This window comes from Herpailurus yagouaroundi, unplaced genomic scaffold (genome assembly GCF_014898765.1).
Source record: "Herpailurus yagouaroundi ecotype Mexico unplaced genomic scaffold, PumYag 67073, whole genome shotgun sequence".
Classification (NCBI taxonomy): domain Eukaryota; kingdom Metazoa; phylum Chordata; class Mammalia; order Carnivora; family Felidae; genus Herpailurus; species Herpailurus yagouaroundi.
Genome location: NW_024419925.1, coordinates 278607 through 295885, shown reverse-complemented (window position 1 = coordinate 295885; position 17279 = coordinate 278607). Strand labels below are relative to the sequence as shown.

At 37.5% G+C, this 17279-nt stretch overlaps 1 protein-coding gene across 3 annotated transcripts in view; it reads left to right on the top strand.

The window, feature by feature from the left end:
* The window catches only part of AR (androgen receptor), a 201341-nt gene that overhangs the window by 156332 nt on the left and 27730 nt on the right, over window positions 1-17279 (top strand). For 2 of the 3 annotated variants that reach the window (XM_040466964.1, XM_040466962.1), the window contains exon 3: window positions 7573-7689. The exons of the other annotated variant lie outside the window; for it this stretch is intronic. In XM_040466964.1, the coding sequence (XP_040322898.1) occupies window positions 7573-7689 (117 nt within the window). The remainder of the gene's footprint in view (window positions 1-7572; window positions 7690-17279) is intronic. 3 annotated transcript variants of the gene reach the window in all.

Here is a 17279-nt window from a genome sequence, read left to right as displayed (position 1 = left end):
TCACTCTGTATTTCAGATTTCCTCATATATAAATTGAGGATAGTGTTCTAAACCATCCCTCCATTGACAAAAGGCTCAGCAAGATAATGAATATGAAAATTATTTTGAAATAATAAAGCAAATGTGCAGAGAACATAATAGGCAAGACTTCAGTTTTAATCCCATCACTAATTGACTGTTCAATCTTGGTCTTATCCATTCTGCCTTCTGGATGTCTGTAAAATGAGAGTGTTGGACTAGATGATCTCTGCAGAGGTCCTTGCCTCTTCTGACATTCAAGGAGTTTATTATTTAAATAATAATAATAGATAAGATCTGTATATCTTTATGTATTTATGTTGTTTTCACATTTATTGTCTCATATGAAAGTAGCACTAAACTGCTGGACTAAGAGTAGGAAGTCCTGGATCCTTGTCCCTATTTTGACGTTGACTCATGCTATAACATTAAGTTTTTCCCCCATTCTCCAAGTTTCAGTTTCTTAATCTGTAAAATAGGAGCATGGGGGTTGGACTAAATCAGTAGGTCTCAACTTTTCCACATAGCCTTGGGGACTTCTAGAGTTTCTCTAAAGTGTACTACAATGCTAAGGCTGCAGAGAATGGGAGAAAAGGAGAGGTGTAGCAGAATGAGTTCTAAGTTTCCTATGCCCACTTCAGGCAGATTTGGTTTAATTTTGTTTTCTATATCTGGGCCTCCATGTGCTATTTCACTTGTAAAAAAGTTTCATTGCAATATATAAAAAAAAAAAAACTTGAATAGATGTGCTATAAAGCCTCAGGTATTAAAGGCAGGATTCAATGAAATATGTTGTTTGGTAACTTCATTTTTGTTGTTTTAACAAAACACAATATTGTGAACATAGTTCCAAGTAAAAAAAAAGAGGACTGTACAGCATTCTCCTGCATAAATATGGAATAATTTTGTCATCTCCCTAATGTTAGATATTTAAATTTTTCCAATATTCTCTGTTTACATAATGCTATATTGTACTTCTTTTTTTGTACTTACATAATTGTTTTCTTATTAAGCATTCCAAGAAGTGGAATTACTGGTTAAAGCTTATGTGTACTTAAATTTTTTGGATATTTTATAAAATGCTCTCAAAAAGTTTATATTCCTACCAGCAATACCTCTTTGCCAATACTAGTATTTAATCATTATCAATCTGACTTATGAAAATGATATCTTCTTTAATTTGTATTTCTATGATTTCTAGTGAAGTTGAATTCAACAATTTTCATTTTTTATTGATCATTTATATTTCTTCTTTTAATTGACTTTTCATGTTTGTTGTCCATTTTTCTACTGCACTGTTCATCTCTGTATATCAAGGAAATCGACCACTGTTTTTCCATAGTTGATGCCAATATGTTTTCATTAGTTTATGGTTGTCTTTGAGTTTGATTAAAAAGTTTAAATGTTTTCTAGTCAACTAAGTCTATCAAAATGTTCACTTATTTTTCTTTATTGGCATTCTTTAAAAAGCCCTTTCTACCTTAAAAAATATATCACCTATGTTTTCTAATAATACTTTAATGATTTCCTTTTATTTTTGTTTTTGTTTTTTTCATTGACATCTTTGGTCATTATGGAGTTTACTTTGGTTTCAACTAGTAATTTAACTTTATTCTCTTTTTCAAATATTTAGCCAGTTATGACACCAGTTTGTGAATAAATCATCCTTTTTCCACAGATTTAGAATTACATATTACATATATGGAGTCTGTTTTTGGCTTTTTGATCTCTTCAACTGATCAATCCATAGTGGAGTCACTATCAAACTGCTCTAATTATTACGGCATTATAATACTTTAAATGTCTGATAGGAAAAGTCTTATTACTCTTTTTTTTTTTCAAAAATATCTTGGCAATACCATAAATTTTACTACTTCAGGTGAGCTTTGACATTATTTTGTCAAGATTTTGTTGGGATTGTTTTAAATTTATAGATTTCACTGGGGGAAGGGGACCAATCAATAACTTTACAATATTGCATCATCTCATCCAGGAATACTGTACATCTTTCCACTTAATTCAGGTCTTTTACATACCTCAATATTTTTTTTTTTAGTTTTGTTCATATAGGTCCTTTATTCACACTCTAGTTATAAAGGATAAGTAGTCCTGAGGTGCCTGGGTGGCTCAGTCGGTTAAGTGTCTAACTTTGGCTCAGGTCATGATCTCATGGTTCATGGGTTTGAGCCTTGCATCGGGCTCTGTGCTGACAGCTCAGAGCCTGGAGCCTGCTACAGATTCTGTCTCCCTATCTCTGCCTCTCCCCTGCTCATTCTCTCTCTCTCTCTCTCTCTCTCTCTCTCTCTCTCTCTCTCTCCTGTCAAAAATAAATAAAACAGTAAACAAATAAATAAAGGATAAGTAGTCCTGTGTTCTTAAGTCTTTTCTGTAGCTTCATAATAAACATGACAATTCAGTCCTCTCATTTGCACGATACCTCAGGTGATGGATAACTCCCCTGCTTTAACTGATATGATTTAAGTAGGATTTTTCAGAATGAACAAATTGAAAGAACCCTAATCAAACATTGACCTCAACTCACACTGCATGGCAACACCAATGAGGATGACAAAAAACAATAGAAATGGGAATTCTGTGGAGACAATATCTGAAAGCGGTCTCATGACTTCTGTTCTTGGTGGAGTTTTGGATCATACTTAAGCTTTATGATGGAACAAAAGGACCATGAAGAAACATGTAGAACATCATCAGCCAGTCAAGGATTTCAGAGCCAGCTGGCAAGCAGAGGACCTCATGCTATCCCATTATGTGACCATTCATAGTAGTCAAGTGTTTGCAGCTGTTCTAATAGGAGATTTATCAAGTACTTAAATATGCAACTGGTTTGCAATTCCAGAGTGTGAACTTAACCTCCTTCAACGAGAGAGGATTTTTTGTATTTTGCCAAAAATTTCACAATGGCATTTTTTTGTGAGACTCATTATTAGTTGTTGATATAGCCTTGGTGTTCAGAGAACTAGGTGTAATATTTGTAGAATCTGAGGAGGAGGAGATGGATAGGAGTTTGTGTTGTCTGTGTTTATTATTCAGTCATCTAGGCTACTGCATGGTAATAGAGGACTTTCTAGGACCACCTTGGAGCATACCCAGATCACACTTACACTTCTGTCAACTGAATACCAAGAAGGCATTCATAGGGCCATATACTTACTAAACAATGAACAAGGATACCTAAAACCCAGGTGCTCTGTCTTGAGGCTACACCCACCCACACTACATCTCCATTGGATGCAGTTGCCAGATTTTTCTCTGGCTCTACCACCAATTTCCTGTGGCTTGGGGCATGAGATTTCAATACTTTGTGTCCATTTTCATAACTGAAGAGTCAGGCATCACATAGGGACATTTTGTTATAAGGCTTCCAATATTCTTTACAGCCCAAAGATGAGTTCGTTCCAATTAGACCCAATGGGTCAGAACTACAAGGAGATAAATCATGAGTGTCCTGGAAGGAAGAGTCTTATAACAGAGTACAGAAATGGAATGGGCTTCAATTCAAGAAACATTGGGGCAATCTTTACGAGGATATTACAGAGGGAATTCAAGCCTTGTACAGAGGAGTGTGTGTGTTGTGACCAGACACTATTTAAAATTGTCTCCAATCTGTAAGATTCATAGCCTCATGGTCTGTGATTTAGAGCAAACTAACTGTGATGCCAGGCAGGTCAGTTTCATCTTAGTGAGCATCATTTTATTCAGCTATAGAATGATGTATACAATAATCCCTATTATACTCCTTTGTACAAGATTGTTACTAACTTTTGTAAGCTAATCAAATGGTAGACATTTTTAATCTTATGTTACTATATTTTATATTATGCTTTAATTTATTGTCACTTTATGTTATTGTATGTTTTATATTTATTATATATAAATAAATATGTAAAATACACATGTTATTGCATACTGTATTTTAATTCACTGTTATTATTAGGAACCCTGAAAAATTCAGCCATATTGGAAAAGTAGGATAAATAGGAAAGAAGTAATAGCAACCCAGTGATTATACATTGGTTCTGCTATCATTTGAGGAAGTTAGTAATTCAGGCAGGAGAAGTAGATTGGAAACAACCTTGAGAGGTTTTTCCATCCCATTTTTGTTCCTAATCCAAACTGTACAGATGAGTTACAGTTCCATTTTTAGGAGATTCCTTCCATATCCATATTTGGGAACCTTCATCACTTGTGTTACCATTAAGTATCATTTAAAACTTTAGAGTCACTATTCTGCTTCAAAGAAACACATATTTCATATTTATGCATTTGTATGATTTAATATGTTGTATACTTTATATGTTCACACACATATACACAAAGATTACACCCTATTGTGGGTGTACACACACACATTCATTCACACATGCATGAGTACACACATATGTGTAAGAATGTTGTTTATACATATGTTGCATATGGCTTGCAATAGCAGTGCCTAATACTGTGTTAATTGCCTTTATTTTTTGAAGGGCTGTAGAAAACAAAGAGAAAAGATCAAATGACTGTAGATATAAAAGGTAATGTTACAGCAAGTTACTATCCTAAAAGGAGGGAGTTGAGGGTGAAGAGATAATTATTTTGGTTAATTTCTTGCTTATTGTTAATACTTGTAATGTTTATATAAAAGACTCTACAAATATGTTATGGATAAAATCCAGATATCTTTTAAGACTCCTTGAGCTGGATATGGAATTCTTGAATTACTGTATTATTGTACACCTGAAACTAATGTAGCACTGTATGTGACCTATACTTGAATTAAAATAAAATAAATAAAATAAAATAAAATAAAATAAAATAAAATAAAATAAAATAAAATAAAATAAAAAAGACTCCTTGAGCTGGAAGAGATTTTAGTGGTTTTCCAGTTCAACCTATCACATTATGAATGGAGCTGAGAGGCTAAAGGACTTGTGCAAGGTCATATGGTGAGTTAGTAATAAAACTGAACAAGGATTCAAATCTCATGACTTCCAGCCTAGTGCTTTCTCTGTTATCTGGGACTTAAACATTTTTGTTCAGCAGAGGTTTTCCTCTGTAACCTCAAAAGTGAGTACAGTGTCTGGCCCATAATAAATGCTCAATAAATGTTAAATTAATACACAATGGCATTGGTTGTACTGGGCTTTGCACTTATTCCCAGGTAAATTATAAAGGATATCTGTGTTTTAAGCCAGGAGACATTCTGGGACAAAATATGAACCATAGCTAGGGAGATGATCTGAGTTTCAAATTGAAAAAACAAATTCATACTTTTTCCACTGTAATCTTCTTCATTCACAGGATGGTTTACTTTTAGCAGTGGAATCTAGAACTCCTCTGGGAGCCCTAATCCTTTGGCTCTGTAACCATTCCTTTGCAAACTTGGGTTCCGGAGCTAGTATTTTCCTGTGGAAGAAGAGATTCCTCAAAGAAGTATTCATAACTTGACCCTATTTTTACTAATTAATGTGACAAACTATTCCTGAGGATTGCAGCTGCACCAAAAACTGGGGATGTCCCCATTCTAGAACATCCATGGCACTGGAAGTGAACCCACTGGAATTGGATACAGGGCCTCCCCTCTAGGAGTTGATACTCAATGACTGAATGGCACTCACAGCAACATCCTTTCTGTGCACAAATAAGAATCTGCAGTTTGCAGCAGAAAAAGGCTGTTAGTAAATTATATGTTCTGTTAATACAAATGGTAGAAAGAGTACTTGTTTAGAGGCCTTAGTTTTCTCATCTGTTAAGTAAAAGTAATGATAGTACCTATGTCAAAGAACTGCTGAGATTATTCATTTAAATGGGATATGTAGGGTCACCTGGGTAGCTCAGTGGGTTAAGCGCCCGACTTCGGCTCAGGTCATGATCTTGCCATTTGTGGGTTCAAGGCCTGCGTTGGGCTCTGTGCTGACAGCTCAGAGCCTGGAGCCTACTTTGGATTCTATGTCTCTCTCTCTCTCTCTCTCTCTCTCTCTCTGCCCCTCTCCTGTTCACACTCTGCCTTTCTCTCTCTCAAAAATAAACATTTAAAAAAATAAATGACATATGCAAACTTGCCAGCATAAGCTTGGTTCATAGCAGGTGCCTATTAAGTAGTAACATTCTTCCTTGATAGGTCTCCAGTTGAGTATTCTTCAGGCAAGTCACATTCCCAGAACTCATCCTTGGAATGAAAGGGTTATACTGGAGTAGTTTTCAACAGTTCCTTCAAGCCCAGCATTCGGGGTCCTTTAACAAGGGGAAGGGAATGGGAGAGTAACAGGGTGGAGAGGAAGGAAGGAAAGAAGGAAGGAAGGAAGGAACAGGCAGATTTTGCTGACCTGGCTACTAGTGAGTCTCCTACATAAAATAACCTACTATAATACAGTGTTTTCTGTGCCTGATATGTACATTTTATGCTGAAAAGGGAGGGAAAAGCCAAGCTATAGCTAAATTTATGTGTTTTTCTCCCGCTATCAAATAGCAATTGCTCTTAAATTTTTCTTCCTTTTCCCTACCACAAATATGCTTCCTCTGCTAAAAGAAGCCTCCCTAACATCACAGTCTCTCACATAAACTAAAGCACAGCAGTAAATGAGAAGGACTTGCATAAAGAAGTCTTGCATGTTTCAGAGCAGCAGGATATATATGTATGTCTGTTTATGCTGGCTACTCTGTATACCTGTGGATCACCATTTGTGTATTCATTCAGTCAGTATTTGAGGGCCTACTGTATGCCAGGCCTATGTTAGGAGCAAGGAGGCAAAATGTTGAGTAAAATATGTATTTTTTAATGGACCTCCATGTCTTTATCTGAGCAGCTGTGATCCTGAAGATCTCTGAGTCTGAACACATGTATATGTTTCTGTGTATCTGTGACAGCTCCAGGTGTACACGACAGCAATCCCCCCCCCCCCCCACACACACACACACACTGGCTTCAGAAGACTTCCCTTTGCCTGGTGTGATTCACTTCACAGGCATTGAGCTTTATCTCTGTTTCGTTTTTATAACTTGCAGGATTGGGGATATGATAGCTAGCAACTTAAAAACAAGTAGAAATATCATGGAGTTCTTTCTCATAGAAGTTTTACCTGTTTTTTTTTTTATTATGAAAAATAAGCATTCTGTTAGCTTGAGTATGATCCTTTGCATGAATACAGGGGTCAGGAGGAAGAAACATTGCCTAAGCCCAAGTCTCTGCTGTGCCATGCTAAAGGAGTGGTAATTTCTGCCATTGATCATTTTCCCATGGGTGTTCGTGGCTTTCAGTAAAGGTAGAATGTCTTATTTAAAAAAAAACATTATGTAGTTCTTATCATGAAGGGAAGTATCAACAGGACCTCAATTGTTCATATTGATTAAAAACTCCTATGAAAACCAAACAATATAGCATAGAATTAAACTAGCCTGTGTAATTCTGTGTGATCAAATTCTTTAGGGCCATTCTCTGTCCACTTCTCTTATCTGGCAGGGCTACCTTTATGTCTTTTCTGCCTAGAAATACCAAAGGAGAGAGACTCTGGAAATGCATTAATAGGGTGTCTACTCTTCTGTTTGTTCTCCTAGGGAAACAGAAGTACCTGTGTGCCAGCAGAAATGATTGCACCATCGATAAATTCCGAAGGAAAAATTGTCCATCTTGTCGCCTACGGAAATGCTATGAGGCAGGAATGACTCTGGGAGGTATGATACTTTTCTCCCTTTGTCTTTCTCCCTTTCCTTCCCTCATTCTCTTGTTCTTGCTTTGAACCAGATTTTCCTCTTTGGTGCTTCCTAGGTGGCCAGCCATACTCTAGATACAGGCTGACCCCTTCATATCCAATGTGGCTATCAGCCAGCTGGTGCCTTTCTTTATCCTTAATGATGTCACACCCCACTCTAGGGCTTAGCATAGGAGCAGAAGATGTGAAGCAGGGATCAAGTCCCATCAGGGGACGAGTGAGTGTGGAGTCAGAAGACACAGTGATACTGGCCTTATGTTATTGAATGATGGCTAGGATGAGAGAATTATGGAATTGAGAATAGTCACAGGTGCAGGATGACCTAGGCACAGGCTGGCCCTGAACAACCAGGAATATCCTCAACTAACTACTCCTATATTGTAGGGCTGGCCATCTGGAATGAGAAGCTGCTTCTCTTTGGAGCCTATGACTAGACTGCCAAGCAGAGCCAGTTTTCTATCCCATATGTCCCAGGGTTGAGCAGGCCTTTTAATCATTTCCTTTTCTTTGCAAATCTATTGATAATTTCCAAAATAATTTCTTCAATAGCACTGTAGCTTTACAGAAGGAAGATGCAGCTTTTTCAAGGGCAGCCCTTCATCATAAGGCTCTCTGTCCCCTAGTCTGTGTCTACTGTGAACACTGTCACCATTCCAGAAAGTCTTGGCTTACACTTATATTTCCCCCTCCAAATTCATCATTTCTTCATGTATATGCCTGCACAGTGGCATGGTACTCTCTGCTGCCTGATGCTTCCAAAATGAAGCACCTTTCATGAGAAAAGCAAGCTCATTAGTCTACTTTGATTTGGAAATGGGACTTGAAGAAAAGCAAGCTCATTTCTGAATGCCTGAAACTAGCCTCCTACCTGATTACTCATTATCAGCTTGGAAAACCCAAGATCCTAGAATCCTGCCATTTCCCCTCCCCCCTCTCAAAGCTAATTTAGTGCACTTGTCCATCACTGGCTTTCTGTGAGGTGCTCAATACTTCTATCCATGTACATTTTTATATAAACCAACTTGTTCTCTATGTGTGGGTCTTCATGTTGATAGCTGTATCCTCCCCTCCTTTACAGGCCAATAATAGTCTTTACACAGACCAAATTCCTACAAATAACTCAGGTTCCATTTGAAATAGTTGTAACAGAACCATCTCAAATAGTGGCTAGTGCTCCCAGACATGGCAAGCAGATGCTCTGTGAGTAATCTTCCAGACAGCCACATCAAATGAGACTCAAATATCTGAGAAAGACCAACCTTGTTCTTGTTTGCTTATTATACTCCAGAGAAATCCTACAAGTGTGTCTATGGTGGGGAAGAAGAGGCAGGACTGGGGTGGAGAAATGCAGAAGGAAAGCCAGGAAAGATGACAAAGGAATAAGAGAGATATAAATAAAGGGAATAAAAGGGATAAGAGGAATTTTTCTTCATATGAATGTTACAACCCCTAATGCAGTCATCTCTCAGTATTTAGCCCTCTGTCCATTGTGTGTAAGAGATAGGGGCTCCCAGGTAGAGAACCTCTTGTTTTTCAATCTGATAATATGAATTGCAAGCCTGCTTTGATGCAGGTGAAGTTAATGATAACAAAAGTTCTCATAAAATTTGGGTCCAAATCTTAAAATTAGTTTCATGTTTCAGCCAACATCCTCCATTATAAAGCAGTCTGTGACATGATTATAGTGAACCCTTTTTGAAAAGGAGTCTGTGCATCTGATAAACTCCTATATTTAAAGTGTACAATTTGACAAGTTTGACATATCTGTACACCTTCCAACCAAGATAATTAACATATCTATCACCCTCCAAAATGGTTTCACGCCTCTTTGTAACTCGTTTCTCTCTCTTCCTTTCCTGCTTCCCAACCCCACCTCTAGACAACTGATCTGATTTCTGTCACTGGAGTTCTGTTTGTTTTTTTTCTACAATTTTATATAAATACAAACAAACAGTATGACCTCTGCTGTCTAGTTTATTTAATCAGCATAACTATTTTGAGATAAATTCACATTGTTGTATGTATCAATAATTTATTCCTTGATACTGCTGAGTAGTATATCCATAGTATGGATATACTGTAAATTATTCGTTCACATATTGATGGATATGTTACTTGTTTCCATTGTTTTTCTCCCCATTACAAATAAAAATGCTATGGACATACATGTACAAAAAAAAAAAAAAGAAAAGGAGTTTTTGTATACCAGATAATTTCACTTCTCCATATATCAGTCAGGCATAAATCTGTAAAGTTCATGGAGAGAGTGGTACAGTAAGTTTTCAAATTGATTTATTGTATAGTGTGCTCAAATTTGTATGGGCTTGGTCAGCACAATGAAAAGAAGATGAGAGGTACTGTGAATGACTTTCATTTCAGTTCAATTTCTATGATATTTAGAAGTACCATACTAAGCAACAGAGTGCAGGCTGGCAAACTTGAAGAAATGTCTACAAGATACAAGGATTCTTGATATTGTGTAAATGGTCTTACCTTTGGAGTCAGGCAGAACTAAATTAAAGGCCCAGCTCCATTATTTACAGTGCTTCCTTTAGGCCTCAGTTTCTTCATCTGTAATTTAGAGATATCACTCACAGAGTCATGATGAATGTGAACATCTTTGGTAAATGACAACATGCTAGACAAATGTGAGGGCTTACTATGATAGTGAGGTCACTATCATAATGATTACCAATAATTTAGATGGTAAGCTGTTTAAAGCAATTACCAGTTGGCTTTTACCCTAAATTACTTGTCATGCCCTATAATATGTAACAATTACAACAGGCAGAACATCACCAGAAATCACTTCTTATCACCTCAAACTAAAAGTACCATCAAAATCCTGCTTGGAAGCCAATCCTAGTAATTAAGGAATCATATATTCAAATACCATGCCAGTAACATCCCAAGTGTTTACCCACTTAAACACCATTGTTTGAAAAACAAACCTTTCCATTTTGCTAAAGTTATTTCCATGTTCCCTGATTCTCTGCTGCAAACCCTTCTCAAGTTTATGGTTAACTTGCAAATTCAGTGTACAGTACATCTTTACTCAAAACAATGGAAAAACTATAGAAAGCATAAATGCAGAGTGGCTCTTTAAATACTTTAGCAATAGACTTCCCTTCTCATAAGATTTGGTTTTGGCATAGACATTCTTATCACATTGAAGGAAAATTCATATAACTTTGTTTTATTCTTCCCATCAGTAAACTCAAAATGGTAGCCAGAAATGGGAACTAGGAGTATGGCCTTGGGCAGTCCCTTCTCCCCTCTGAGACTCAATTTTCCTATCATAACATTGAGATAATGAGATTTACCAAAGACCTGTATGGCACTACCATTTTGTGATTCTATGTCTAAAGTCATAGAGAAAGCTTATTAGCCTTTTTGTGGATTATGTATCCATTGCCCTTAGAAGTATAGATAGTCTAAACTTGAGTATTTTGACTTGAATAGTAATTTTAGCTACCTCAGATTACACCTAAGTAAGGTATATTATGTGTCCAAAAATATACTGAATGTACAGATTATTGAAGGAGTGGAGGGCAGAGGGTTATCCTTGTATCTTAGAGAAGCTGGCACACTACAGCTGATGCTTGCTTGGTCTTGAGACCTCAAGATCTCTAACTGACTTTCTCTGTAGTGTTCATCTACTGTTTGGTGATGGGATCTCCATAACTCAGAGATACTTAAAGCACATAGCTTTTTCCTTTTTGCTTCTAGGCCTATCTACATGTTCACTGCTCCTTTTTTTTTTTTTTTTTTTAGGAGCTCTTGGTATTTCTTGGTGTTTCCATGGGTGGTTGGATTCTCAGGGTGGATCTCTTAAAGACTGCTTTCAGGCTATTAACTAACTGCCCATTAACAACTAGAATAGGCCTTTCTTTGAACCTGGTTCATTTATTGCTGCTTTTGGAAAAGTGCACATTGCTAACTGCTTCAAGAATCTAAACCTGTTGCCTACTTTTAGCCTAAGAAAATATTTATAAATATAACTTTCCAGAAAAGGACCTTCTCTCTGATGAATTAGCTGTGGGTTTTTCACAGCCCATAATCAGAGTAAGTGCACAGCCATCTATCACTTTTGTCTACACTTCCCAAGGATATACTTAGAGTTTCCAAGGTGTAATGAGAAAGAAATAATTGCCCTGACTTGCCATCTTATCTCCTAACCCTCCCCTCCTCACTGAAACCTCCTATTCCTCCCCAAACGTTTTTCTTTTTGCATTTTGCAACTCTTGAGTCCTCAGTTTTTAATAAATGACATTGGCACCTGCTTACTCCCTCTTTTCCTGGACCATGGAAGATGGTGGGCCTTTCAGGAATATAATGTAGCAGTCAAACCCAGAAGAGGAAAATAAACCTGGAACATGTGAGAATCTAAAGTGTTCAACATTTTCTTCAGAGGTTAATTTAGCATATTTGAGAAGTCTCTTTCCTACTAGAAGACTGAACTTTACATCTGAGACTCAAAACTGTTAGCATTTCTGCAGGTTTTAAACAACCTCCAGGATTCTCTAGTTGAGAAAATGGCTCAGGGAGCCCATGGCTATGATCTGATGTCATCATGTACACTATGAACATCTTTGTGGTTTCCAGTGTTGAAGACAGTCTTGATGACAGCTCTTTTGTCATTCTCTATGCTCAAGAGCAGCCCTGAATTGCTTCTTCTGGATTGCTGTTTCTGCTTCTGGATGCAAGAGAGTGATTCCAGTGATGAAACACTATTCATGGCATGGGTCTTTGGAAGACAAGTTTCACAGCATTTATTCATCCATCTATTTATCTGTTCATCCTTCCAAATAGCAAACTAGCTAGTCCTTTCATCTTTCCATCAATTCACTCATCTATTTATCCATTTGGAAAATATTTTTTAAGATTATTTATTTATTGTTGAGAGAGAGAGAAAGAGTGAGAGTGACCATGTGCATGAGCATGAATGAGTGGGGGAGAGGGACAGAGAGAGGGAGAGAGAGAGAATTCCAAGCAGGTTCCTCACAGTGCAGAGCCAGACATGGGGCTTGATCTCACGAACCGAGAGACCATTACCTGAGCCAAAATCAAGAGTCAGATGCTTGACCGACTGTGCCACCCAGGTGCCCCCATTTGGCAAATACTTATTGAGTGCCCACTCTGTGCCAGACACTATGGTAGATATTTTGAGGAGCAAATCTCTGACCTCAAAAATTTAAACAAAGGGAGACAGACAGTGATAATACATCCTAAAGGATAAGAAGAAATTACTAGGAAGAAGTTGGATGAGACAGAAGGGACGGGGAATTCAAGGCAAAGGACACAGTTTGAATAAATGCACAGAGACATAAGAAAAGCACATTGAGAGTTTGAGGAATAGTAAGTAGTTTAAAATGGCCAGATCTGGGGAAATGGGGATGGTAAGCTAAAACCACATTGAAAATGGACTCCATTATTATGCTAAAAGATTTGGAGTTTAGGAAGCTGAAGATCTATGACATGGGATAGACCTATTCATGTATCATTTTGTGTGTCTGTATGGGTTTTTTTTTTTTCCTTCCAAGATTTTATTTAAATTGAAGTTAGTTAACATAGTGTAGTATTGGTTTCAGGAGTAGAATTTAGTGATTCATCACTTACATATAACACCCAGTGCTCATCCCAACACGTGCCCTCCTTAATGCCCATCAGCCATTTAGCTCATCCCCCACCCATCTCCCCTCCAGCAACCCTCAGTTTGTTTTCTGTAGTTAGGATTCTCTTATGGTTTGCCTCCTTCTCTGTTTTTAATTTATTTTATTTTTCCTTCCCTTCCCCTATGTTCATCTGCTTTGTTTCTTAAATTCCACATATGAGTGAAATCATATGGCATTTGTCTTTCTCTGGCTGACTTTGTATGTTTGCTTTTTAAAGACAATTAGTGGATTGCAAGTGTGGTATATAGGTCATGACTTAAACTTTATAGAAATACACAGTAGACCAGGTAGAGAAAGAAAAAAAAAAGTCTAGCAGCAAATTTTGCTAAACAGCTAGGATTGCAGCCTTGTTTCCTGGGTTAGTTGCCTCCATTTGGTTTGATACCTGCAAGTACTGACCATGTACATAAGTCCTTCCCTTATGCAAACTTCTTGCCTTGGTCTAGGCAAGTGTTTCCTGGCATGGGTTCTGAGAAAACTAGTTCAATGACATGGTCCATGAAAAATGATTTTTAAGGTCAAATAATTTATACAAACGTACATATTATGGTCCTGCTCAGGAAAATTTATAGTATATTTTAGCGTAACACAGACCTTGGCAAGTACTGCAATAAAGTAACCTGAGGAGCTTGGTAACTCAGGATTCCTAGTTTAATTCAACCACAGAAACACTTTTTTTTTTCATATAACACCTGTTAATATCCTACAAAACCACTGTTTAATGTAATACACTTTGGAAAACTTGGGTATAGATAAATAATTTATCCTATAGTCAGACAACACCCTTAGCCCAAGTCTTCTATTTTGTAGATGTGTATGCCATTGTTCACCAGGAAAATCAATCAAGAATGGCTTCATGACCAAGAGTAGACCATCCTCACCACATCTCAAGAGTATGTACCAGAGGCCACTAAAACCACTAAAGTAAACCATGTTGGGTCTGCAATATTCTTTTCATGCATAAAGCATTATTATACATAAAGCATACATACATAAAGCATACATTATTATACATTATTATACATATACATACATACAGCATTATTGTCGAATTCATCTAATGGCCACAAGTACAGCTTCCTGACTCAAGAAACATGCTAGACCAGTTATTTCTGAGAAATATAATTACTTCCAACATCATACAGAATAATCACTAAATATTTTGGATATCCAAATATTCTTCCCTAAAAATATTACTAATCCTTTTGTGCATTTTTTAACCAACCTTTCAACATCTATCCAGGACCTCATTGAGGTGCTACCATATAACCTTTTTGCTAAAGTAAGAAGCGTATAAATCACAGATTTGTAGAATTTGGGTCCCACTTCCCACCCAGTGATTGAATGCCCTCTACCTCTTGTTCATCAGGCAGCAGAGTATCATAAAAAATCAATAATTTGTAACTCAGTTACTGGGATTTTCTCCCTTCTCCTTTGACTCTAATTAAAGCCCTAAAAATCTTCAGCTTGGAGATGCAAGTGGTAAGTCTCGATGCTACTCCTACACACAATTCTCAGATACCTGAGTGCTCCTACAGATCTGCATAACTGAGGAGCAGAATTGCCCCATGAACTTTGATATCAGTGTGCACATGTGACTCAGCACTTACAACCTCTGTTTTTCTTTCTTTTATGTTTTTGGATTTAAGAAGTCCTGTGGTATAGTGGAAATAGTGTAATGCACTCAGTGCAGACAGGCCTCATTTCTAGTCCTGGCTCTTCCACCTACTATCTTAATAACCTTTGGCAAATCATTAGGAATCTGAGCCTAAGTTCCCCAGCTATAGTATGGGAATAATACAATCTTCCTTACATAAATGTTGTAAGTTTATAAAGAAACATTGTAGGCACACAACATATATCACTGTACCTTCCACCCCTATTTTGGATGATAATTGGCCTGTGGGCTCCCAGTCACCACTGGGGCCTACTCTTTACTATTACAATGTAGCCTTTGGTACTGGTTCCTTGGTTCTCTGGTCTCTGTATTACCTTTGAATCAACTCTTTTTTTTTTTTCAACGTTTATTTATTTTTGGGACAGAGAGAGACAGAGCATGAACGGGCGAGGGGCAGAGAGAGAGGGAGACACAGAATCGGAAACAGGCTCCAGGCTCTGAGCCATCAGCCCAGAGCCCGACGCGGGGCTCGAACTCACAGACCGCGAAATTGTGACCTGGCTGAAGTCGGACGCTTAACCGACTGCGCCACCCAGGCGCCCCTTGAATCAACTCTTGAAATCTGTTCTCCATGGTCTAGATTGCCATCCTCTGGTTGATTACATAAATATTTGGTGACACATTGGAGGGAAAATGTTATACTTCTCTCTAATTATAGCTCTCAAGCAAACTTGTATGTGGAGAAACCAGAAACTGTATCTCATAATTCCTTCCAACTGAATTATCTGGGACAGCACATACATGTTGTAGTCTGTCTTGGTAAATAATTTTTTCTAGTCATCAAAATTGATGATTACCCATATCTGGTACTTCAATGAGTATCTTACTTGTAAATTTTCCATTTAAAATCCCTGAGTTTTTAAAGTGTAGTAGGAGCAGAAAGATTTTATTGTTGTTTACTTTTGCTGTAAGTGCTCTAAAATCCATCAGTTGCTCTTGAGAGAGTAAAATTATGTCATAAGAATTATTTTCTGAAGGCAGTAGGCAGAAAGCTAAGAGTACACAGCACACAATAGGTCATATATACAAAGGCAAGTATTTTCTAAATAAAACAATTCAGAAAAAAATTATTTGAAATAAAATAACTGCTTGTTTGAAAACATTTTACTTTTGATTTAAAAAGATAGCCAACTGCTCAGTTGGTTGAGCATCTGACTTCAGCTCAGATCATGATCTCACAGTTTGTGACTTTGAGCCCTGCGTTGGGCTCTCTGTTGTCAGAACAGAGCCTGCTTCAGATCCTCTGTCACCCTCTCTCTCTCTCTGCCCCTCCCCAGCTCATGCTTTTTCTCCCTCTCTCTTTTCCTCTCTCAAAAATAAACATTAAAAAATTTTAAAAGATAGCCACCTGTTTTCACAAATTGTATAATGTGGTCCATAAGATCACAAAAGCATTTAAGATATTTTCTTATTGAACCAAACTTATACATAGGCAATTTACTTGAGCAAGATGCTTTTTTAGAGAATTTTGCACATCCTTTGGGATCATGTTTATATGATGTAGAACTAAGGGAAAAAAAAAAGTACACAGCCACTCCGAAATCAGTAGAGCCTTCAGATTGTCTATTATTGATAATATTGCCATGACAACAGGTATCTAGGAAGTAAACCAGAAACAGCATCACTACCCTGGATCACACATTTTCTAGAATCAGGTTCCATTTTCCTCAGTCTAGTTAATCCTGGCTGCCCTTTTTAGATATCTTAAGAAGTGTGTTTCTTTCCCCTGCTTAAAACCCCATTGGACCAATGGTTCTGTGGCAGAAGTGAAAATTGACATTTCAGCCTTCTAGCAGTCAGCAATCTAAAAAACGTAAGCACAAATCCTGAGGAAATCACCTGCAGAAAATTTGGACGGGCATTTGGAGCTAAGAAGAAAATCTGGATCTTGACCAAGATAAAAGGTCACCCCAGGCTTGCACGGGGTGGTGTGTCATGCAGGCCACGATGAAACTAAAAGAGACTGAAGACTCTCCCCAGGGTGCAAAATGAGGCATGAAAGCTTTGATTAGTGAGCTGTTAGGCACAGAGACAATAATTTCGAAGCATTCCCATCTCCAGGCTGAATAATAATGCTTTTAATATTATGGGATTGTTTGCTGCTGCAAGAAATTCAGAAGACCAAATAGGGAGTCTTTGTTGGGCTCTGAGTAGCTGTAATGAGGCTGTTAAATTCTACCTCCCTTCTCTTCCTCCATA